The sequence below is a fragment of the Neolamprologus brichardi genome, chromosome 1, assembly GCF_056152115.1.
Source record: "Neolamprologus brichardi isolate AB-2024 chromosome 1, ASM5615211v1, whole genome shotgun sequence".
NCBI classification, from domain to species: domain Eukaryota; kingdom Metazoa; phylum Chordata; class Actinopteri; order Cichliformes; family Cichlidae; genus Neolamprologus; species Neolamprologus brichardi.
In genome coordinates this window covers 1,587,275-1,613,239 of record NC_142104.1, presented here as the reverse complement: position 1 = coordinate 1,613,239, position 25,965 = coordinate 1,587,275, and the positions used below count along the sequence as shown (strand labels likewise).

At 45.9% G+C, this 25,965-nt stretch overlaps 1 protein-coding gene across 2 annotated transcripts in view; it reads right to left on the bottom strand.

The window, feature by feature from the left end:
• Window positions 1-25,965, bottom strand: part of adamtsl3 (ADAMTS like 3) — a 214,425-nt gene that overhangs the window by 97,299 nt on the left and 91,161 nt on the right. For both annotated transcript variants that reach the window (XM_087833725.1, XM_087833320.1), the window contains exons 4-6: window positions 12,633-12,760; window positions 2,126-2,171; window positions 26-262 (exon numbers count right to left, since the gene is read on the bottom strand). In XM_087833725.1, coding sequence (XP_087689851.1) covers window positions 26-262; window positions 2,126-2,171; window positions 12,633-12,760 — 411 coding nt within the window. The remainder of the gene's footprint in view (window positions 1-25; window positions 263-2,125; window positions 2,172-12,632; window positions 12,761-25,965) is intronic.

Below are 25,965 nucleotides of genomic sequence, written 5' to 3'. Positions count from 1 at the left end.
GAAGGATTCCTCATGGCGTCCTTACCTGACACGCTCCGCTGATGCACATGTCAAAGGCGTCCGCTCGGCACCGAGTCCCGTCCAGCACCTTCGGGGCCAGTTCCACGGTGAGGCTTCGGCCTTTAGCCTGGCAGCGCAGAGTGCAGGGGGCGGTGGGGTCGTACGGCGCTGGGACCCACTCGTACGTGACGCCCTGGTGCTTGATGTCATTGTGAGCTGAACACTGCTGCGCCCGGAAATCCCCCGACTCTGCCGGGCAGTCCTGAGGAGAGGAGACGAAAGCGTCACCACAATAATTCTTTATAAACTCATCTCGTTTCATATTTTGCCTCCTGATTCAGTTGGCTTTCATACTTTCTGTTTCTAAACAAGGGAGGAGGCCCTGGGCGGAGCCAGGACACGCTGGAGAGGTTACGTCTCTGGGCCACGGCGAGCCCTGAAGGCCACACAGGTTTAGAGGTTTTCCTCAGGAGCAAACATTTTACTTTTGCATTTGCAACCTGTGGAGCTTAAACATTTCAGCAGATGATCAAACAGCTGGAGGAAGCAGGTATTTTCTGGCACCAGCAGCAACTCACAGCAGGGAGTCTGTGACGGCAGAGATCTGTGGTTCTCCACAGAGCCGTGAAGCCTGACAGCAGCTTCCCACGGCTGGTTACCGCTCACTATCAGCTCCACATCACTGAGTGATAGTCATCACTACTCCTTCTTCTTTCAGATGATATAAAAATATCACTACTAACACTTTCCTGTGACACCAGTTTATTCTGGGTTTCTATGACGAGGGTGCTGGGAGAGGCTTCGGCTGAATTTAAGGCTGTTGTTTCCTTTTGATGACTCAAATATCCACAGAACGTGCAGCTGGAAGTCCGTCTGTGTGACTGAACGCCGTCTCGGATCGAGACCAGACGTTTGCTCCTCTGGCAGCCAAAAATCCGTCCTCCTCCGTGTGACGGAGAGCTGGACAAATCCGGTGTGACACGTCGGCTCCACGCAGTCACACTCTGCCACTGCTCGTATCCTTCAGCCGGAGCTCCGGTTCAGCCTCAACGTGTCAAGCGGAGAGACGGAATAGAAATTATCCTGGGAATTTTTCTCACCGGATGCAATGGATCCAAACTAAAACACTTCAGTGGGGAACGAGAGAAATAAGGCCGGTTTTCCTCGGATTAAAAATGGCGAGGATGTGATGTTGCCATTAGCTTATAGATCATATGAGGTTTTCATGGATAAACAGGAAGTAGAGGTGGATACACACACATTCAGACCAAATTTGTGTTTGCTGTTCAGGTTATTCCTGGGCAGTTTTTTAGCCGTGCCATCTCTGGGCGTGCTGGTCAGGAGACTTCTGCTTGTTGTTTTTCTGGTTTTTCTTATTCCTTCGTTTACAGCAGCTGATCACGCCGAAGCCAGCCGGGATGACGACAACATCGACAGACAGGAAGAGGAGGACGGGCAGACGGTGCAGAGGAGGAACCAAGTGACGGGAAAGAAATGAAAATCTAAGCTGCATCTCCCATCTGTCATCGCAGCGCGAGGTCAACAGGATGCCGCAAAGTTAAGAAGACTTCTGTGAATTCAGTCTTCTGAGTTTAACAGCTGAGTGAGAAGCAGAGCAAAAGTCTGAGCGGTGCCCCAAGTGAGGAAGATCCTCCTGATGAGGGACAGGAAGAACATGACAGGTGGATCAGTGCTGCACCACTGTGGTGGAGAAAGCTGAGCTGGAAGTTGAAGCCCCCGTCATGGACATGCAACGAGCATCATCTCAAGGAGCTTTATTTCGTAAGGTTAAGACCCTCCAACCAGACGAGCATCTGTGAGCCAACGCTTTGGCAACAGTGGGAAGAAAAACTCCCTTTGAGCAGGAAGAAACGTCCTGGCTCATGTGGGAGAGCAGCTGGCACGATTCATTCCTCTGGTAAACAAAGCTCAGAGCTCAGTCTGGGTCCCACTGACGGACATCATCTCTGCAGCATCTCCAGAGCCTCCTCCAGCTGGACAAGCCTGAAACACTACGAGGCAGATGTGGAACCCCCTCAGCTGTCCCTCCTCCCTCCGTCTCTGAGGCCGAGCTCTCTCTGCACAACAGAAGATGCTTGCATCGTCTGCACCACCTCAGACTCACCGTGTTGCTGCAGGTTCTGTAGCGGATATTTTTTCCTTCACAGCTTCTGTAAAACAAGGTCAGAAAAAACGATTTAGTGATTAAAACCAAAACACATCAAAAGCTTTAAAAACAGCGAGTCGTGCACCGTTTCCATCATCAGCCGGTGAGTCGCCAAACATTATTTTTATAATCAGATAAAAATCTTTTCTACCGCAGGGTGACGGTTCCACTGGGGCGCAGAGATTATGGTGTAACGAGACAATGATCTCCTAATTACTGACTCACTCAGTTCATTACAGGACGCAGAGTGAAGACGCTGCTGACTGTGGGGGGGCGGCAGCACGCGCTCAGACGCGTTTCTCTCTGTGCAAACCTGACGGCAGACACAACCCCCCCACTATCACTCACAGCATCACTCAGACACAGATACCTGCTAATCAGTGCTCAGTGACATCCTATAAAACCCTGAATTTCCCTCTGCACCACAGCTGGAGCTCAGCCTTCCTGTGCTGTTACTACAGACTCCTGAGAACCAGCCTGTTCATCTATGTTCTCTGCCGTGGGCGTTTGTTTTTGCTCTATATCTACTGCCTTATTTGAGCTACTCTACTAAGTCCTGATGAGCTAAACAGAGGACTTCCTGGGCTATCCACTGATACGTCGTGTGTTTGTGGCGCCTCTTTTAGCGCCAAAGGAAGGAAAATCATGAAAAAGTTCAACGGGAAGGTTTGTTTTCCTCGGTTCTCAGGATGAGGCTGTTTTCTTATTCGTCTCCTACTTTCAGCTGCTCTCTTTAGCGGGTCATCTGCCTCCATCTGACCTACTCCCAAGCGTCCTCTGTTACACCGACCGTTTACACCTCCTTCACCTCATCCATGAAGCTTTGAACAACTGTAAACGTGCTGATTTCTGCCTGCGGGAACTGAATGGGGCTGACGTAGACGTCAGAGGAACTATTTGTGCTTCATCTGTGGAGGTAATGATGGGAATGATGAGTGGTGGTGATAATATTACAGTATTTTCAGTTGCAATGATCATAACGGAGCAGCAGACATGGAGCTTTGTGCTCCTCTTGTCTCCAGAAAGCTAAAAAGCTAAAAACATCGTCCTGTCACCGGGTTCTCCTGCGCTCTAAGGCATTCAAACGTAAACTCGTCTAAAATGACAACAGGCTGAGAGTGACGAGGAGTTTGGTGTGAGGACAGCAGCAGCAGTCAGTCCCCAAAGACTCAGAATCAAACCGGGGGTGATGTCACGTGTCATGTTCGCGTACCGGCAGGAGAGAAGGACCCAAAATGCAGGTTTCAGTGAGGCGAAGTAGAACTCAAAGTAACTGCTTTATTAGCAGGTTGCCGGTAAAGAGCCGACCAACTAAACTGGGAAAATACAAACTAACAGGCAGATACACACGGACGGAAAACAGAGTAAGACAGAGAATGAAGGTGAGTAGACATGAACGATGCGACAGAAAACAAAGGTAACACAGGGCTAATATACACACGGCAGTAATCAAGGGATGAGGCACAGGAGGGGAACACACCTGGGAGAAATCACAGCTGACGAGACAGGAAACCGAGCACACTGACACCAGACACGAACCTCCAAAGTAAAACAGGAAACCAGAAACAACTTACGAGGAGGCAGAAGACGCTGCACTTAATCTAGAATAATAATCAACACTATAGAAACCAAAATATAAAGAACTGAAGAAGCTGGGTCAGAATGACCCAGAACCGTGACATCACGGGGGCTGTATCCATCCTTTATATACAGTCTATAGCCAAACCTCTCATCGACTGGTCTCCATGGCTGCATCGTTGGACTTCACAGCTTCTTTTTGACTCATCACTATTTCTGGTGCCGATCAGCTGAATGTTCTTATCAACCAGTCACAGAAACACGTGCACAGTTTGCTCATCTTTCCTGCACATTTCCATCATTTCATGTACACTTTGTTTCGTCCTCTCTCCTCCATTTTCACCCTGAACTTTGCTCCAGATCGGACCTCCAGGGGCCTGAGATCCACCATGAATATAATAGATTACCCCACACACACACACACACACACACCTGTAAGGTAATAGCACACACCACCTGCAGCATACCTTACTCAGTCAGCAGCTATTTCAGCACTTCACTGAGCTCCAGCTGGCAGAGCCCACAAAGCCGAGAAAAAGTAAACACACACACACAGACACACACACACACACACACTCTCACACACACACACACACACTCTGAACCTGAGCCCTGTGTGATGTGCCACAGCGCTGTTCCCTGTGACGGCACGGACATGCTGTTAAATCTGTTCCACCTTGTTAACGATCTCTCGCTGTGCTAACAGCCGTAAAATGCACATTTGTCCTGCTAACGCACAATAACATTAGACTAAACTGGGAGCAGCTCGTTTATCCCGGGTGAAGCAGCTCTGCTCCAATCTGCTCTTCAGTGCAGATCTGAGCGCGAGAAGCACGCTGCAGCCGTTCAGCTGCACGCGGCACGGACAGCGGCCGACCACAGCGCCGTATTAATGAGCCAATTAATAGATTTCTCCCGCTGAAATGCATCGACGACTCGACCACGGTGAGACAAACTCTGCGTGGGCGTGCAGCGGTCCTAAGCCTACAGCCTACAGCTGTTAGCGGCCTCCTGAATTCACAACAGGACCCAACATTGATGTTCAACAGTTTTCTGAATCACATCTCCCAGGGTTCAGTCTCTGGTGAACATTAAGAAACTGCAGGTCCTTTAACAGACGACGGGCGGTTTGGATTATTTGACACAACCTGAGGAGGAGAGAAGCCGCCTGTGTGCAGAGACAGAGGGGAGGAACATTTATTACAGCTCATACAGCTGTTGTTAGCAGATGAGATGCGTGAGATGGTTCTCCTCCATTGAAACAGTGCTGGGATCAAAGGAACGACAAGAAACTTCCAGATGTTTCCTGGGATGCGCTCTCGCTCTCCATGAGTAAAAACCTAATGAGGGTCATTTATGACCACCTGCACATCGAGTGCAACAGCCGCTGTTTCACACACCGCAGCACGTGCAGCTGCACCCACAGCTAAACGTCCATGCTTTGACTTCACGTTGGCCTGTGCACACGTAAGATGAGTGTAAGTGTGGTGAAATGTGCTTTACATAACAAGCACTTCTTTATAGTCATGATTCAATTCAATTCAATGTTATTTATATAGCGCCAAATCACAACAAAAGTCGCCTCAAGGCGCTTCATAGATACAGAGAAAAACCCAACAATCATATGACCCCCTATGAGCAGCACTTTGGCGACAGTGGGAAGGAAAAACTCCCTTTTAACAGGAAGAAACCTCCAGCAGAACCAGGCTCAGGGAGGGGCGGGGCCATCTGCTGTGATTGGTTGGGGTGAGAGAAGGAAGACAGGATAAAGACATGCTGTGGAAGAGAGACAGAGGTTAATAACAGATATGATTCAACACAGAGAGGTCTGTTAACACATAGTGAGTGAGAAAGGTGACTGGAAAGGAAAAACTCAATGCATCATGGGAATCCCCGGCAGCCTACGTCTATTGCAGCATAACTAAGGGAGGATTCAGGGTCACCTGGTCCAGCCCTAACTATATGCTTTAGCAAAAAGGAAAGTTTGAAGCCTAATCTTGAAAGTAGAGATAGTGTCTGTCTCCTGAATCCAAACTGGAAGCTGGTTCCACAGAAGAGGGGCCTGAAAACTGAAGGCTCTGCCTCCCATTCTACTTTTAAATACTCTAGGAACAACAAGTTCCTAGAGTAGAAGTGAAGATTTGCTGGTTTCTTGGTACAAAGAGGAGAAAAATCCATCAGGTACAAGCTCGGCTTCATCTGTTAAATCTGTATTTTCAAACACCCGTTCAGTATCAGTGCAGGACTTCACAGGTGATCCCTACAAGTTAAGAGATGTGTCAGCTTCTGTCAGTTTGGATGTTACATTTGAAGCTGTCTTCACAGATGCAAAGTTGCAGGAATGCCCTGAAATCTCAGTCTTACATTTCAAGCCTCCTCACATCTGTGCTTGCACGTGCATCCTCGCCATCCCCAAAGATTTTAACTGCACATGGAGCTGAAATCAGCAGGTGTGCTGATGCGTCATCGCACAGCTCTGAGCCTTTACTGCAGGAGGAGCCTGGACGACAGCGCGGAGCTGCAGGTGCACACGACGGACTTGCAAATACGTGCAGGTCTTGTCATCCTTTTTTATTTGAACGTTACTCCTGTGACGGCTCTTTGTCGCCGCCTTTCATCTGCAACTCTACTCTGAAAGTCTTCAAAGGACGTTTAACGACACAAAGAGCAGGAGAATGACATTTCTGTAGAGCACACTTTAGACTGCAGTAAATAATAATGACAGGAAGGGTATTCACCTACTTTCATGTCACACTGATAATAACAAGTATTCTGAATATGTCAGGTATGCCTTTGAGAGCTCGTAACGGAGCTTTCAGTGTGACATGTACAGCTGGCACAAAGGAGGATTTTGGCTTCTTGTGTCCAACTGAAACCTGAGGAGGTAACATTACAGCCTGTCAGGAGATGAGATGAGAATAATAAACTCACAATAACATCAACTGAAAGGAAATGTGGTGTTTTTTTCTTCTCCTTTACACGTTCAACAGCGGCTATAATTCACTAATGGAGTTTCTGACCTCTAATAGCAGAGAGTGCTTTGGTGAGGAGCGCCGAACTCAGCAGGACTCCTTTAATGGGAACTGCTTTCAGCACATTCACTGTGGGATTTCACAGGATGTTAATTTTCTTGCATGCATAAAAATGTAAAATAGAAATAATGAAGTTCACAATGCAGAGGAGACGAAACACAAAGACGACACAGCTGTGGACATGCACGTTAAAACATTTGTGCATCTTCACAACCCAGAAACGCTCTGCCTCACTTTCTGACCCTGAGTGCATCTGAGGTGCATCTGTCTGCGCACACACACACACACACACACACACGCTAGTTGAAGTGGTTCATGCGTCTCTGCGATGAACTGCAGACACCTCAGGAAATCCTATTACTACCCCTGAAAGAAATGGATGTGCGGCGTGGTGATGGAGGCCCGTGCAGCTCTGCTCAGACTGCGACCTGGACCTGGCGGAGCAGCAGAAAATAGACGAGTGAAACATCCGTGATTGCAGTGAAACACTTTTTAAGTGCTTATCAGCCCAGAGTGCATCAGGTCGTTCCAGCAGAAAAACCCGTTCGTTTGTCACTCGTCCCTCTTCGCAGTTAGCAGGTCTCACCCCGGCTGACCGACAGCACTCTGCAGGCCGAGCGGAGATGGCTTAACGAAGTCATTCGGCCACTGCAATTTTGTCCTTATGCAAACACACGAGTCCTTACACCTGCTCGTTTCTGCCACATCAGACTTTTAGAAGCAACCACGCACATCTGAACCCAAACCTGGTGCTAAGCTTGGTGCCGCTCGTTTACCTGCAGAATCTTTCATGTTTCTGATAATCAAAGAGCCAGACGGCAGCGGGACGGACAGGCCGAGGGCGTCCTCTGTTAGCTGCTGTACGACAGGCCGAGCGAGCGGGAGTCAGCGGACCCCCGAAGGGAGCAAGGCACAGTCTGCACCAGAGGAGGCAAAGCAATGAGACCCAGGACACAGCAGTTCTCACTGCTCTGACCAGTGCAGGCAAACACACCCACAAGTCCCCACAAGTATAGTAAACTTCCAATTATTGGTCCCCACAAAGATGTTTAAACAGGTATACACACACACACACACACACTACGCTAACTTCACTAATTATGTCCACAAGTCAAACTAGCTGCACCGACGCAGCGGTCGAGCTCGTCATCGGGCGCGCTCGTCATCGGGCGCGCTGCTTAACGTTCAGCAGCGGATGGAGAACGAATCTCGTCATGCAGATGAAGTCTGAACAAATCAGAAGCTCCAATCACTTCCAGACGGCGGCCGCTGTGATTGAGGCCTCGCTCAGTCTTTTCCAACCTCGATCAGTCAGATGAAGGCTGGACGCCAGACTTCAATCAGAGTGATAAACTGTGCTCTGACATCAGCGTCATCAGCGGGAAGGACTGTGCAGAACAGGAAGTGAAGTTCAGCAGGACTGGATGAGAGCTTGCACCCAAAACTGCTGCCGACCACGGCGCAGGGAGCGTGATTATGCTGCTCAGTAACTAATGTTGAAGATTTAAGACAATAATTCATGGATTTAACCGTCTTTCCCGCCATTTCTGACAGACGGCGAGGCGTGCTGCCAGCTAGGATAACATCATCCTCCATTATTCATTAATACCATAGGAACATGATCGGTTCTGACTACTGTTTTCATGTCTGTCACCGAACATCAAGAGCAGTTTTTAGACATGCAGAACCAAACGTCCAACGCTCGTCCCACTCTCAGAACCACTGACTCCACGGCCGACAGCAGGAAACCTACAAATGTGAGAAAATACATCCTTCAAATCATTTCACAAGACACTCAAAGACTCATCTGCGTAGTGTATTTACTCCTTTTTTATCTCTCTTTGGATCTTCCTTTCAGCTCATAACCACAAAGTGTCAATTAGCAAGTTTTAGCACCGCTGTGAGTGTATTTACGTTGTGTTGTTGAACGCAGCAGATGCTTCAGCAGCAGCACGGGTGAGAGCGCTGCAGTCAGATTTAATGAAGACAAATGCGTCGCCGGGAGGCTGCGGAGCGATACCGCAGGACGCAGACAGCCTCTGATGACTTCCTGAACGCTGCACGACAAACGGCCGAGCAGAGACAGACTGACGGGCGGCCGCGGGCTCTAAACCCAGCAAACACACTCAAACACTCGCTGCCTTTATCGCTGCGAGGAAGACGCTGAACACACCAGCCCAGGCAGACTTCCCAGAATCCATCTGCTCCGGTCCACACAGAGGTCTGCACTTCATCACAGCTGCCAGCCGTCTTTCCCATTGGAAGCTTCTTTACAGTTTCTGTACGCTGACTTTGGGCACAGGGTGTGTCGTTTTTATAGCTTTCAGAGAAAGTTTGAAAAACCTGTGGCTGAGATACCTTCAAGCAGCCCTGATCATCCCAGGAAAACTCTCAGGGTTAGCATGCTGTGCAGCTAATGTGGCTAATGCCAGAGGTCTGGTTTTACCATCTATGTTATGTCATCTATCTTACATCATTTATTTATTTTTATAGGAAAAAACGAGCCCAAAGAGTCTGATTTCTGCTGTTTACTAAAGCATTTATGAAGTACACACACTCTGCAGAAACAGACTTCTTACATTAAGATGAAATATTTAGTTAAACTTCTTTGAAGTGACAGAAAGATGGTGTTTGACTGGTTGGCCCACTTGAGGTCACAGTGGACCGCCCACGATGTGAAATAAGTTTGACATTAGGGCTGCCACGATTAGTCGACTAGTCACGATTACGTCGACTATCAAAATCGTCGACGACTGATTTAATAGTCGACGCGTCGTTTGAAGCTTTGTAAGATCACAAAAGACGCAGGAATAAGTAGTAGGATTTAAGAGTGTAATAACGGACTGAAACAGAAGATGGCAGCACTGCATGTACAAGGATGCCAGCTGCCGTCAAACCCCGAAGAAGAAGAAGCTGTGTCCCAGAATTCATAGCGCAGCCCAGCTTAGTTTCCAACAATGGCGGCAGCTAGTTAGTTTTAATATTACTCTTATTATTCTTTCTGGGTCACAAAATAAACGTTTAACATATTTTCAGGTGAGAATGTAGCTGTGTAAACCTCAAATATCTGCTCAGTTTATCAAGACACCACATATTTTCAAAAGCGCTCCGACGTTTTCAGAGACGTCTGTTAGCCACTAGCTTGATAGCTAGCCGGGGGCTAGGCTAACTAGAGCCGTGAGAACACCGGACTCCCGGCTAATCGTTTTCAAACCCACCGCTGTCTTTCGCTACTCAGGTTAAATATATATAAGTCACTTAGATAACTTAAAAATGTTATTGTTTGGCTTTTTTGTAGTATTTTATTTGTTCCTGTGTAAATCGGTTTGGCTGAGATTAAAGTTATAGTTTTTACACAGCTGAATAAACGTCAAGCAGACAGCTGATTATCAGAAGTGTGAGATGCTGGAGAATTTACTCCGGTGTCCTGTTATATTTTAGATAGCAATGAGTTTATTAAACTTCACCGAAACAATCTGCAAATTTCATTAAAATTTAATAAACTATCATCTTGTCTTTATTTTTAGTTAGCACATACCTTAAACACTTAAAGCTGTAAGCTAATGATAGTTATATAAGAGCAGATGCTGCTGGTGCAATAAGCTGTAGTTTTATGTCCAATGGATGATGATCTGATTAGTCGACTAATTGCAAAAATAATCGGTGACTAGTCGACTATCAAAATAATCGTTTGTGGCAGCCCTATTTGACACCTCCACCTTTCCATCGGTCCATCAAAAGTAGTTGTAGGAAGTGGATTCGGATTAATCTGAGCTCTCACCTGTAACCAGGGATAATGTCTGTGATCTGTAACCACTCTCAGACACCACGGCTGTTTCTCCTGTCTGTGCAGGAGCGTCTCATCTCACCACGAACTCTATTTTTCTTGTTTGATGGTGTTTGGCAAACAGCTTGTGGGTGCGTTATCGCCACCTTCTGACAGCGGCAGCATGTCACATACGAACGACCAAGACTGTCCGGCTCGGCGCGATATGGCAGCCTCGCCTCTGTCAGTCTGCCCCAGGGCAGCTGTGGCTACAACCGTAGCCTCCACCGGTGTGTGAATGTGAGAGTGGATGAATAGTGGAATTGTAAAGCGCTTTGAGGGTCCCGAAAAGCGCTATATAAATGCAATCCATTATTATATATTGATATATGAAATATCTGATGGCATCACTGCACCGTGGTTAGCGCTGTGTTAGCCTGCAGCTGGAACCAACACCTGAGCTCCACCTGGTCAGCTGATCAATCAGAGCGTGTGGGATATCCCTGCTCCATTTGTTTTGCTGCAACATCATAATCACTGTTGCTCTCTGTCTGCTCAACTTTGATGTCACAGCTTTAGATTTTGGGGGGGAAAGATGATGGTGGGAGGAGCCACGAGTCCACAGAAACAGGCGACTGGGCTTTGGGTTTATGACCCACTTGTTCACTTTTAAACTTAGTTTGCTTATTTTATTTATTTTATTTTATTTATTTTATTTTATTGCTTATATTATTTTATTTTAATAAGCAAAACTAATATTTTTTAATATTTTCAGATTTCACTTACAGTTTGGTTACATTTTAGCAGATTTTGGTGAATTTCAGTGCTGTGACGCGTCCACTGCAGGTCACGGCCTTTGTGGAAATCCTTCCATTTGACATGTTTAGTATTTCTGTGGTCGTTTTTCGTGAAGTCACACAAACACGATGGTGATGCTGATGGAGCAGCATCATTTGTGATGTGCAAACATGCTCTAATCAAATGTTGAACCTGTAAATTATCATAATTGCTGCTTAAAATCTGAATGATTGTGCTAAGCCACGCCCTCCTGAAACACCTGTTTAACAGGTAACGACACAGGAGAACATTCCTCTTCAATATTTGATGGCACGATAAATGTGAGTTGAGCAGATCTGTGACCGTCTGACAGGTTTTAGTCATTAACCCTTTAAAGCCGGTCGGAGCTCCGTTTTGTGTAACTATTTTTAAATCCCGGTAGCTCTGCAACCACGTAAGCTAGCGCAATAATTTTTTTTGCATATGAAACCGGAGGAGTTGTACTTACATCTTATGCCATCAGCTTGTCCTCGGTCACAGTTTCCTTCCACATATAGCTTTGCAAAAACTGCATAAAAAGCACTTGCAGCAACAAAAACATAATATTCCAGAAACACGCTTTGCCGATCCGATCAGCTGTTCATAACACTTCCTACGTTGGAATAGACGTCAGCGCGAACTTTCGCATGTCCGCCATGACCTGCCCGAAACCGGAAGTGACGTCATTTTCGTGGAAATGTAGTTTTTTACCATCAGGGCCTCATGAGCCTATACTGGTGTTTTTAAAAGTTATGTTTGACTTTATGACTTTCTGTGTGGTTTCTGGGATGCTTAGGACTCATATTGCACTGCTGGAAATAGTTTATTTTGATGCATATGCTGCTTTTTTGCAAATTTGCACTATAATGTTTGTTTTCGTTTTTCCTGCAGTGTATAAAAATTGGTGTATTTCAAAAATAAAACTATGAAGACACTCAAAATAAATTTCCTGTGGTGGGAAACTATTTTGTGCAACTTTTTTGTATTTACAGTTTTGAGGGATAAGCCTCTTAAATTTCTCTAACTAGAAATATATGTTAAAAAAAACAAAAATGATTTTCAAATTTTTTGTAGTTTATTGCACTTTTTTGCAATTTATGTAATTACTATGCACTTAATGCAGACATATTATTAAATTTGGACTATAATGGTTGTATTGATGTATAGCAACTTGAAATGCTCCCAAAAATGGCTCCACAGCATGTAAAAATATAATATAAGCTCTGGCTCTTGCTGTCACATTCTTTCTTGTTAGATGGTAAATGACGGTTACCCTCCATTGAGGCAGCGTCGTAGCGAGTAGGAGGCTCCTCCCCCGCAGGTTCGAGAGCAGTCGCTCCAGGCGCCCCAGGCATCCCAGCCGATCTCCCTGTCCTCATCTGAGCGGGTCATCCTGGATGCCTAAAGAAGGACAAACAGCAACACAAAGGTTGTGCGTATTAAATCACATTCACACCAAAGCTTTGTGGTTGTAAGAAGGCGTGCCTCGTTGGTTTCCAACGCCCGCTAAAGCAAAACGCTCCTGCAACACGAGCGTCTGTCCTCACGGCTCCACCACAGTCTGCATTTCTGTCCGATTGCTGGAAATCCAACAAACCTGCTGGAGGAGAGCTCGTCACAGGCCGTGTATTTACTGCTCTGTGCCGTGTGGAAACACTCAGTGATAAATTCTTGATAAAGCTTAAGCTAAAAAAAGCTTAAAGGCTCAGAGGGACACAGTGAAAGTGTGCCATGCTGGCAGAGATCGTTTCTTTTTACAGCATCAGAGCAAATATATCCACAGTGAGCCGACGCAGCAGAAGTTTAGCTCTCTCTAGAAAAAGTCCCAAAGTCTCAGGAAAGAGGCTGAACGGCTCATGCAGGCGCACAGCTGAGCGACAACACTCCCAGAATGAGACGCAATAAACTATTTCACCAGTGGTGAACAGGCAGTGAAACGGGAAAAGATATCTCATTGTCACGTTTGCTGTGTAGCAGGCAGGACCAACACACTCGGGGAAGTAAACTTAAAACGCCAGCTTTATCTGCTGGACAAACTCCACAATGAAAACATGAAAACTAGGGAGCTAAACTGGGACAGAGAACAAGGAAAGCACACAGGTAGGGGAACGGTGGGAACACAGCTGGGACCAAATTCATCTTCCTGGCCGTTTGCATCACAGCGACGCGCCGAAGGCTGTCCAAATTCAAAGACTCCTCCAAATGCAGCCGACAAATGCCTCCTCATTTTCCCCGGATTTGAAGGATGGGTCAAGTGTGTCCTTCGTGGCCCACCATATCCCAGAATTCATAGCGCGGCCCAGTCAACTCCAGTTTCCAACAATGGCGGCCGCTACTAAGTTTTAATATTACTCTTATTACTCTTTCTCTGACACGAGAATGTAGCTGTAAGCTTCAAATATCTGCTCGCTTTATCAAGACACTGCATATTTGCAAAAGTGCTCCGACGTTTTCGGAGACGTCTGTTACCCACCAGCTCGACAGCTGACCGGGGCGAGAACGGCGAACTCCCGGCACATCGTTTTCAAACCCCTCGTGGTCTTTGGCTGCTCAGGTTAAACATGATACATGAGTCACTCTGATAACATAAAAATGTTCTTGTTTGGCTTTTTCAGTGTTTGATTTGTTCCTGAGTAAATCGGTTTGGCTGAGATTAAAGTTTTCACACAGCTGAATAAACGTCAAACAGAAAACTGATTAAACGTAAGTGTGAGAGTTTACTCTGGTGTCCTGTTATACTGAGGAAGCAAGCAGCAGACGGCCGAGTTTATTAAACTCTCAGAGACAGCGGTGACGCAAATCTGAAGGCCAGACCGGCCAGGCCTATGAATTTGGACACCCCCAGGGACTATCAAAATAAAACAGGAAACACAGGGAGCACAGGGACAGGAGTGACATGAGACACGACTGACTAAAGCTACAGTAAACAAACAAAAGCAAAGAACTAGAAATCAAGAAATACCCGAGAACAAAACAGAAAAACACTAACGTTGATGATCCGTGATGGAATCAAAGATTCACAATAACACAAAAGCACCGACCCAGGATCGAGACATTTATTAACTTATGAGACAATCGTCACGGCGGGGTGCGCCGGTGTGAAGAAGAGGTAGACCCAGTGGAGACAGAACTAGGTTTCCAAAAATATCAGCCTTTATTGTGGCTGATGGCGTGACAAAAACACTGGAGAACACTGAAATGGGAAAACTAAGAAGACTAAGACACTCTGTGAAAGAACTATGAAAGAACTATGAACACAGAGTAACTAGGCAGGTTATGAAACAGTGACACAATAATGGAAACTATGAAAAGATGAGGTTAACAGACGATCTGACCCCGACTGAGCAGAAACGCACGGATTAAGTACACATAAGGAATGATCAGGGGAAGCAGAATCACATGGGAAAACAGCTGACAACTATTAACATAATGACAGGACAGGGACGAAGCTAAATACAATAAACAAAAACACAAGGATCCTTCAAAATAAAACAGGAAACATAACGAGACCCAGACATGACTCGAACTAGACCAACAAAGAAAACTTGGACATGAAACATGACAGAAAAACACACGAAGACTTAACACGGAAAACTTCACACAGGGATGAGACCAATGGGAGCTCGATATGAAGTAAAACTGTAACCTCGGCATGACAGAACGTAACCAGATCAACTGAAATGAAACTAGACTGAAAGGAACAAAAACATCAAGAATACTGGGTCACATGACCCAGCACCATGACAACAATAAAGAGTTTTGTATGATAACACAGGAAACTTTTTAAGATTAGGTTGAAAACTTTCCTCGACAGGATCACTTATCATTAGTTACACTTCAGTAAATTTAATCGAGTTTATAGCTTCACAAATAAAATGTCTATTTGTGTTTTCAGTGAGGAAAAATCTAGAAACACAGGCTACATGTCTGATTTCCAACGATTCCCACTGGATATATGGAGCTGACGCCGTCTCTCCTTCTAGCCCGACACCTCTGGGTAAAACTGTCCCGTGGACTCGATAAAAGAACGTCTCTCGGTGGGACGAGCGGTCAGAACCCGACGGTCGCTCCCGATAGGCTGAGGAGCCACAGGTGAATATGAATAAATGATTCAGAGCAGCGGGACTGATCGCAGCCTCGCTGACAGCAGCCGCTGTAAAACGTTTACAGATGTTACAGATGTTTCCACCTCTGTGTTCAGAGTTTGAAGGTCGCTCAGATTCATGATGTAGATAAAAACTGACTCACATTATTTACATTTACAGATATCACTGTTGTCTCACTGCTCTTTTATAAATCTGTATATATTACGCATTATATTATACACTATTATATAATACAGACATTTTCAGGAGAAGCAGGCTGGAATATTTCCCACAGTTTTATCATAAATCCTGGATGCAGGCTGTGCAGGAGGGCGCACATGACGGAGTGCAGGAGCGTTCAGGAGAACAGCGGCTGATGCATCACCCAGCAAACATTCAACAAGAAATATTCACGTATGCATGTGGTTGCTTCATATTCCCCAGACTTCTACACGTCACACGCGTCATCTTAACTGCTCTTAACCTATCCATTCAGGGTTATGGGGTGGGGGCGGAGCCTACACGTGGGCTACACCCAAGATAGGTTGCCAGTTCCTCTCCGTTGTGGTCTGAGAGCCGGTCATAGCTTCACTCAGTAACCCCAGCAACGCACGGCAGCGCCACAACGCCGCTGCTGTCGAGCATCTTTGTCGCTGTGGGCGTGTCAGAGGAGCTGCAGCGCCACCATCAACTACAACAGCTGCTGCAGTAGAAAAACAGAGGCTGAATCGTATATGTTATGTTTGCACACAAGCTCCTAAATACATTTCAGAGCATTTTGTTTTGTTGGTCACATGTAGGGATGGGTATCGTTTAGGTTTTATCCGATACCGGTGCCAAACCGGTACTTTTGAAATGGTGCCGGTGCTTAAAGAATGGAGAACACAAACTTTGTCCAAAAACCTCTCATGTTCAGCTGTTTTTTTGTAAAAAGATAACAATGTTAGCCTTTTCTGCAGCTATGGGGCATATATGGTATCACTCTTGGCTGGAAGCATGTCTTTTATCCTGTCTTCCTTCTCTCACCCCAACCGGTCGCAGCAGATGTCCCCGCCCCTCCCTGAGCCTGGTTCTGCCGGAGGTTTCTTCCTGTTAAAAGGGAGTTTTTCCTTCCCACTGTCGCCAAAGTGCTTGCTCATAGGGGGTCATATGATTGTTGGGCTTTTCTCTGTATCTATGAAGCGCCTTGAGGCGACATTTGTCGTGATTTGGCGCTATATAAATAAAACTGAATTGAATTGAATTGAATTGAAGCTTAAACAATGGAAAAAACACAAACTTTGTCCAAAAACCTCTCATGTTTAACTGTTTTCCACTTTTTCTTTGGTCATTTTAGCCTTTTTGTCCAGGGTGAAGGGAGTATCTGCCATCAAACAAGAAGACAGCCGCATGTAGCTATGATGGTGTTTGCTAGTTCACCTTACATGCATTAATGTAATAACGTGGTTAGCCTACTCAACGTAAATTACACACGAACAACATTAAGCTACTCACGCAGAGAAGAACGGCTGCTGCTGCATCATCATCCTCATCATTTCTGCTACACTGGCAGGGCTAGGGGCCAGGACTCTCCTCTTCGGGTTTTTGGGGGATGTTGCTAACTCCGGGTCCGATAACAGGCACCACACCCGCAGTAGATGTGCTCGGTGTGAGGTCTCGCAGCAAGCTATCAAATACGGCGCATTTCTCGGCTTTTAAAAAAACGCTATGCGTCGCCAGGTGTTTCATCAGATTTGAGGTGTTTCCTCCTTTGACAGTATCACAGTATCAGCTTAAAGCACTTGTTGCAGCTGCTGAGTTTGCATCTTTTGCTGTGAAGTACAGCCAGACTTTGACCGCTTCGCCTTGGACATTTTAATCTGTAGCTCTGCTCTAAAAGAACGTACGTACCTGGACCCGCCTACTATCCTCGGAAACGTAAAATGATTGGCTAGAATCTAAAGTGTATCACATCTCAGGAAAGAAAAGAACCGAAATGTGCGCTGCTTTTCTGTCTGGTTACTACCGTTTATGTCCGAACCGCCATCATGGCACCGGATACCGGTACCCATCCCTAGTCACATGTGAGTAAAACCATCGCCAGCGTGACCGTCCTGGACTGGTGGAAACCCCAGGCGTCAAACCTGTCCTTGTCTGGCCCTGCCTTCATGTTCAGCAGTGACTCAATCTGTTTGAGACGCATGTTGGGTGTGAAGCACAGGCTGATCAGTGGAGGCTGTGATCGTACCGCAGCAGCAGGCCTCGAGAGTCCTCCTGCTGCTGTAGAAACCTCTGTGCACACTCAGTTTCTTATTTCAACGCTTGATATTTTACCATCACCAGGCCAAAAAACGCTCAAAAAGACGCGGCCAAGATATCTGAATTATACATAATCCAATCCTCTTACTCAAAACATGCCTGACTGGATGCAGCCCAGTCATTTCTGACAGTTTGTGATCCGTGCGCGCAGCATCGTCCCATCGGGAGCGTTCTCCAAAGTGCAGAAGAGTCCGGCGGTTACAGACAGCAGGTCTCTCTGCTGAAGCACTGATGAGAACCACCGCCTCTGCAGACACCAAACAGTAGCATTACGTCACACGAAACAGTCGTCTGTTTGAGGCGAGCAGTCACACAAAGCTGCTACAGCCTCGATGCACCCCCCCCCACCGAACACCGACCTTTCTCCTGTCTTATCTGCTGTGTGAAAAGCTGAGATGAAAGAGAGGGAGTGATGGAGTGAGGCTCTGATAGAGAGCGGGAGAGAGTTTTCCTGGCTGTGTGTCACCAAAAATAGGAAAATTGGCTTCCCTGGGTCAGTGATGTCACTACAGACCCTGTGGTGCCTCGGTGTGTGTGTGTGTGTGCGAGAGAGAGAGGAAAAATGAAGCACAATGAAGTATTTATGGAAAATACTGGAAGTCAGAGGGGAACGAGCCGTCCAAAGTGCTTTTTCACAGTTTAGAGTTCTGCTGTGAACCATCCAGACTTAACATCAGCTGAACTAAAGGAGCTGCTGATTAAGGTGATGCAGGACTCCTACATCTCCTTTAGCGCACAGAGACAAACAGCTGGGGTCCTGCGTGGACAGGAATCTCTGCTGCTGTCTCTGCAGAGGGCCAGAGTCGCCGCCTTCAGAGCACGTCTGCAGATATTTTATGAATCTGTTGCTGATAAAACATCAGAACTTGGCTCGGATCGAATCTGGATCGAGATCCTCACAGCGTGTCCTTTGGTTCCCGAGGCCATCCAGTTTCCTCAGCTTTTTTGCTGCAGTTGTATAATTTTACAACTTCCACATTCCCGAGCAGCTGTTACGATAGGAAATCTCCTGCAGGGATTAATAAAGTTTTCCCTTCTGAGTGCGATCTACCCCGTGCACCACCAGGACAATAGTCATGAATTTAAACAGCTGGAGAAAGCTTTGCTGCAGCAGCGACAGTGCAGGCAGTCTGTAAAACCCACAGGACAGGAACAAACTCTAATTCCTCTGACAATGTTATTTATGCCTGGTCAACCAGAATTAACATTTCTGACATGCCTCTGCAGGTTTCGTTTCAGCCTGCCTCCCAGGCTGAGCGCTGGCTCACAGCGGAGCTGGCAGAGGGTCGTACCCACATACATGCGTCTGCCGTGTGTGTCTTGGCCTCCTGCGCTGAACTGGATCTCGGGATTCTCTCGCATTTCTCTCCGTGCCTCTTCCAAAGAGACAGACCGAACAGCTCGAGAGGAATTAGACACGTTAACGCTCAGCTAATAGGATAAAACAGCCTTTTGTTGTCGGGCTCGGCCGGCTAACCGCCATCACGGACCTCCAACAGTAATAACATCGGCATGAGGAGAATCTGTCCAGCCAAGGCTTTTTTGGCCAGCAGGGCCCATTGTGCCTGCATAGTTCAGTATCAGCAAGCTGTGTCCACTCACAACTCAGATGACCTCGCCATCCACGGCGCATTTCTCAGTTTCCCAGTTTGAAGGCTCAAAGTGGCACTGGCATAGGCGATGAGTCCACTGGTGCCACAGGCAGCTTTTATGAAAGTCTCATCGTAAGAGAAGACTTATAGAAACCAGCACTGTCGCTGTACTGGGTTTAGGTCAGCTGATAACCTCTGGGACTGAAACACTCCCACAGGAGCTGCTCGGCCATGAAGCTGCCAGCGTCTTTGTGTTGGTGTTGATCCCAGAGGAGGTTTGGAGCTCTCCAGCTATCGAGTCGGCTCTGAGACGTCACCTGGTCTGACACTATGGCTGATCAGGAGCATCCAGGAGGGAAGAAACTCCATTGTTGCAGACGTCACATTCAGTTGCAGCACCACAGCAGGTTTTAGTGAACAAGCCTTTCTTTCATCGATGTTTGTAAAGGCAGGAGCCGCGTTTTACAGATCACACCTGAACACAAAGGTGTCCATATAGCGTATTAAACCAAAGCAACTACACCTGCAGCTCCTCTAACACCCAGCAGAGGCTCCAGCAGCGAGTCCGTCCCCGTAGACTCCCACGTTAACCCTTTAAGACCTGCCATAGAACCAAGTCCGCCAGAGCTTATATTATATGTTTACATGCTGTGGAGCCATTTTTGGGAGCATTTCAAGTTGCTATACATCAATACAACCTTTACAGCCCAGATTTTAATAATATGTCTGCATTAAGTGCATAGTAATTACATAAATTGCAAAAAGTGCAATAAACTACAAACAAATTGAAAATCGTTTTTGTTTTTTAACATATATTTCTAGTTAGAGAAATTTAAGAGGCTTATCCCTCAAAACTGTAAATACAAAAAAGTTGCACAAAATAGTTTCCCACCACAGGAAATTTATTTTGAGTGTCTTCATGGTTTTATTTTTGAAATACACCAATTTTTATATACTGCAGGAAAAACGAAAATAAATATTATAATGCAAATTTGCAAAAAAAAGCAGCATATGCATCAAAATAAACTATTTCCAGCAGTGCAATATGAGTCCTAAGCATCCCAGAAACCACACAGAAAGTCATAAAGTCAAAGATAACTTTTAAAAACACCAGTATAGGCTCATGAGGCCTTGATGGTAAAAAACTACATTTTCGCAAAATGACGTCACTTCCGGTTTCGGGCAGGTCATGGCGGACATGCGATAGTTCGCGCTGATGGAATAAGAAGTGTTACAAACAGCTGATCGGATCGGCAAAGCGTGTTTCTGGAATATTATGTTTTTGTTGCTGCAAGTGCTTTTTATGCAGTTTTTGCAAAACTATATGTGGAAGGAAACTGTGACCGAGGACAAGCTGATGGCATAAGATGTAAGTACAACTCCTCCGGTTTCATATGCAAAAAAAATTATTGCGCTAGCTTACGTGGTTGCAGAGCTACCGGGATTTAAAAATAGTTACGCAAAACGGAGCGTGCTGCTCTGACCGGCTTTAAAGGGTTAAAATGTCCAAGATGAACTACGCATGTTCGGATTTCTGGGTGTACCTGGGGTTCTCCGGTCAACTTGGAGGCATTCCCGATCATATGCTGGACACGTCACCTGGTTGCATTCCTCATGACGATGCAGCGGCTCTGCTCTGAGCTCGCTTTGTCACTCGGAGGTTGAGCTGCGCCGCGCTGCAGCACAAAGTAATTCCAGCCTCCTGCATCCACAACCACATGCAGGTCACGATCACAGGTGAAGCATCGAAAGCGTCCAAAGGCAGGTCGGCAAAGGTGAGGATCTAAATCAATGAACAGCCACCGTTGGGTCATTGCATCCTTTTATTCATTCAGTCATCGGTTCAATAATCCCTCCATTCACTACTTTATTGACTTCTTTGTGCCTCATTCTCCTCCATTAATCCCAAATTGCATCATTTCCCTCTTTGTCTGAGAATCAGGAAACATGTTCAAGTGCAAATCCTATTAGGTTGCTTCACACTTGATCTCCTGCAGAGTTTCGAGCTGGTAAACAGCCTTGCATCACTTTGTTTGGTTGGAGGAGTGAAAATAGCCGGCAGCATTAATCTCAGCTTGTGCTCTGAGATTGGAGGGTGTCGGATGGGATTAGAAAAAAAACTGTCCGACTCCCTGTATGAGCGCGCTGAATGCGGGACACAATGTGCTGCTTATAACGTCTGGTTGAGGTATTCTCAGCCGGCTTACCGTGTTGTAGGTGCGTGCATTCTTTGCAGACTAAATCCATTTTGTTCAATGCAAACTACCAGAAATCTAAAAGCTACAAATAAAGGTTTATTTTGCCTTAAAAGCCTATATGAGCCTAATCGACAGGAAGTGATGCTTTCTGGGAACATTTAGTTCCTGTTAAAGGCTCAGGTTTTGGCTCCTGTAAACTTCAGTCTTAGGATTTAGTTTTAATGCGTCCACTGGTTTCTAATGATCTCTATTGTGCATTAGCAGCCGTTTGGAAGTGAGTTGTATATGTGGTGCAAAATAAAGCTGAAGCATGCTTGTCAGACAGCCGTGGAGCCTCAGGCTTACTTGTGGTTAACAAAAGCTCAACCATAGCTGAGAGAGCTCTCTGACCGTCAGTCTCCTTCGGTAACCGCTGTGACCTCGTGTAACTCTCGCCTTGAAACGTTTTCTGGCTTCTGCAGTTTTCTTCCTACATATTTGGCCCACAGGTCTGAAATGCTGCAGCGAGAGCACTACCGCGGACTCGACTTTCTTATTTCTCCAGCATTCATTTCTCTCTGACTGACTGCCTCAGGATCAGCTGATTTGTTTCTACGATATCGTACATTTAACGAAGGCGTCCTAAATTTGACCTCCATACTGTGAAGATGCTCAGATTTACAGGTCCTTGAACTACACACAGAGGTGGGTCAACAGTTTGAGCTCTACAAGTTTCAGGGCTGAAAAAAACATCACATCACAAAATTTAACCAAAATAAAGTTTCCAAGTGAATCTTCAGAAAACAGATGAAACATGCAGGATTTCTCTGCTCCTCTTCATCACACATCATCATCACACTGCTGCAGTTTAGTCAAACTCTGATATCGACCACGATACTGAAGGTCAAAGATGCTTATAGAGAAAACGCTGCTGAGCAGAAACCAGATTTAGTCCTTAGACTGTGACACTTTAAGTCAAAGTTGGTGACCTGCAGGCCTCGGGGGCCAGTGTCCTGCAGGTTTTAGATGTGTCCTTGATTTAAACGACTAAATGAACTCCTCAACATGTCCTGAAGTTCTCCGGAGGCCTGGTAATCACCTCATCGTTGAGATCCCCACTCCTGCTGTAAGTAAAACTGATTTGTTTGCAGGTTTCTTAAAGCTGAAATGTAAAGTTTTATCCTCCAAGTTTTAAAACAGTCCTCGGTACCACGGGGGCTGGTAACCCCGAAGATGTTTCCTGTGTTTGTTTTCCAAAGATGGAAAAGGCACCGAGTACAGTAAAGCCACTGTTCTCTGCAGATGACGGTTGGCGTCCACTCTTCCTCAGTGCGGGAAATTAGTTTGAAACCTGAGCAGAATGAATTATCCTCAGGCATCGACCTCGGAGCACGTCGTAATCCATCAGTGCCACCACAGGGCTGTGAAATCGTCGCCTCTGTCGGAGAGCGGATGTTAAAGATCTTTTCTCACATGTCACGGACGGTAACGAGCGAAAACCACGCTGACCTTTTACTGCTGACTGATAAAGACAGTTTCTCTCTGAACCCGCTGACCATGAAACACACCCAGCCTGGAATATTATTAGCGGGGTCCATATTTAACTGTACAGGTAGCCTTCAGCGTTGGCTTCCAGCATGCAGGGTTAGCGTTGGGATCAAACCCCGACAGAGACCTGCAGCCTTTGTCGCATTTAACCCTTTAAGACCTACCATAGAACCAAGTCCGCCAGAGCTTATATTATATGTTTACATGCTGTGGAGCCATTTTTGGGAGCATTTCAAGTTGCTATACATCAATACAACCATTACAGCCTAGATTTTAATAATATGACTGCATTAAGTGCATAGTAATTACATAAATTGCAAAAAAGTGCAATAAACTACAAAAAAATTAAAATCGTTTTTGTTTTTTTAACATATATTTCTAGTTAGAGAAATTTAAGAGGCTCAAAACTGTAAATACAAAAAAGTTGCACAAAATAGTTTCCCACCACAGGAAATTTATTTTGAGTGTCTTCATAGTTTTATTTTTGAAATACACCAATTTTTATACACTGCAGGAAAAACGAAAATAAATATTATAGTGCAAATTTGCAAAAAAGCAGCATATGCATCAAAATAAACTATTTCCAGCAGTGCAATATGAGTCCTAAGCATCCCAGAAACCACACAGAAAGTCATAAAGTCAAACATAACTTTTAAAAACACCAGTATAGGCTCATGAGGCCCTGATGGTAAAAAACTACATTTCTGCGAAAATGATGTCACTTCCGGTTTCGGGCAGGTCATGGCGGACATGCGATAGTTCACGCTGATGGACGTAGGAAGTGTTACGAACAGCTGATCGGATCGGCAAAGCGTGTTTCTGGAATATTATGTTTTTGTTGCTGCAAGTGCTTTTTATGCAGTTTTTGCAAAGTTATATGTGGAAGGAAACTGTGACCGAGGACAAGCTGATGGCATAAGATGTAAGTACAACTCCTCCGGTTTCATATGCAAAAAAAATTATTGTGCTAGCTCACGTGGTTGCAGAGCTACTGGGATTTAAAAATAGTTACGCAAAACAGAGCGTGCTGCTCCGACCGGCTTTAAAGGGTTAAGACACATGGAATAATGAACTTACCTAAAACTAAGCCAACAATATTTTTACCTAAAATGAATATTTAAGGTAAAAATCCAGCTGCCACAAAACTCTATTTTGAAAAACAGAGTTTAGTGTGAGCAGGTCAGTCTCTGGCTCTCTGTCATCTCTGTGAGGATCTTTAGTTCAAAGCTCAAAGCTTTTGTCCTTCCACTGAGATCATTTCTGACGAACCGTCTCTGCTGGATTTATCTCTGTTTCTATTTAACCTACTAAACATTTGCCACTCTCATGTGTCTCTGTCAGCAAAACCTCAAGGTTTTCCTTAAACTAACAAGCTTTACTGTGTGAACCAAACATAACAGAAAACAAAGTGAAACAGAAGAATCAGGGACGGAGAGGATGCCTGACTCGAGCCTTGAGCCGACTCTTCGTTCCTCAAACAACACATTTCAGCCTCTGCATCACCAAACCCGAGGCTTCAAATCTCTGATGACAACGTGTCAAATCACAAACAGAACGAGAGCAGCAAAGAAAACCAGACGGCCTGAAGTGCCACTCTGACACTCCCATCTTCTGTCCACATCCACTCAGCCTCCAGAGGCTCTTATTATTTGTCCTGTTGCTACATGTGATGTCACTGGCGAGGTCTGGCGAGGGAGCACGCTCGCCGTGTTGGCTGTGCTCAGTAAACACAGCTCTGAGCTAGATAAACAGCGGCGGGCCGGGTACGAAGGCCACGGCGTGCCGCTGATCAGAGCTGCAGCTCCTGGATTTCACAGTCGTCTGCGGTATGTCGAGGCCAGGTCTCCCGGCGTGAGGGTTCTGCTGCAATCAGCCGGGGAATGAGCTTAATTGTTTCTAATGAGTCCAAAGTCCGAGCTGCCAGCCGTATGAGTGAAACAGACTTAACGGGTCAGAGCGGTCCAGCAGATTCTCACCTCATATCTGCGCTGCGGGCAGGAGTGCTTCATGACTGCATCTGTTTCCAAATATATGTTGGTCCTTTGTAATCTTTAGGAAGTCGACCTGTCAGTCAGGCATCAGCTCTGATTCCCGGAGACAAACGTGGCCCGTCTCCGTAGCTTTCTGTGCCTCTTCTTGCTCCTTTGTTTTTCTGTTACTTCCTGTCTTATTTTGAAGAGTAGCTCCCCTGGTGTTTTTACTTCCTGTCAGATCGTCTGCAGCCTGTATCCTGCTTCTCAGTTTGTTACCTCATGCCAGAAAGAGATGCCACAAATCTGGTTTCTTTGACCCGACCTGTGGCGTGACTCTTGACTTGTTCGTTTTGACTTGACAGACTTGGTGCCAGCCCCATGGATGGAGCAGCAACTTATGCACAGAGAGACCATCTGTATACTTGCTGGAAGCAGAAGCCACAGGCAAAAATACTGCTATTTCCATCTGCAGTAATTATAATTGGAGCCATGTCTGTGCTCGGGGACCTCCGTTCTGTTCTTGCATCAATAATAACAGACTCTGCACTTATCAAGTCATGAAAAGCATGAAAAGCAGAAATGCAATACTCTTAAATATTGCATCTTAAATGAGATTTGCCACCTGGATGTGTTTGAAGCTCCTCTTCTGTGGAACCAGGACACAGACACTCTCTGCTTTCAGGGTTTGAATTTAAACTTTCCTTTTTGATGAAGCTGATAGTTAGGGCTGGATCATGTGACCCTGAATCCTCCCGTAGTTATGCTGCTGTAGGATTTCCCATGATGCATTGAGGATTGACTGCACTGACCTGGAGATGATGGTCGTGTCCAAATTCATGGGCTGCATCCTCCTGAGGACCCGGCCTTCACGGTCTACATGGGTCAGGTCCTCAGAAGGTCGGGTAGGCCGGAAGTAAACAGCTGTGAAATGTG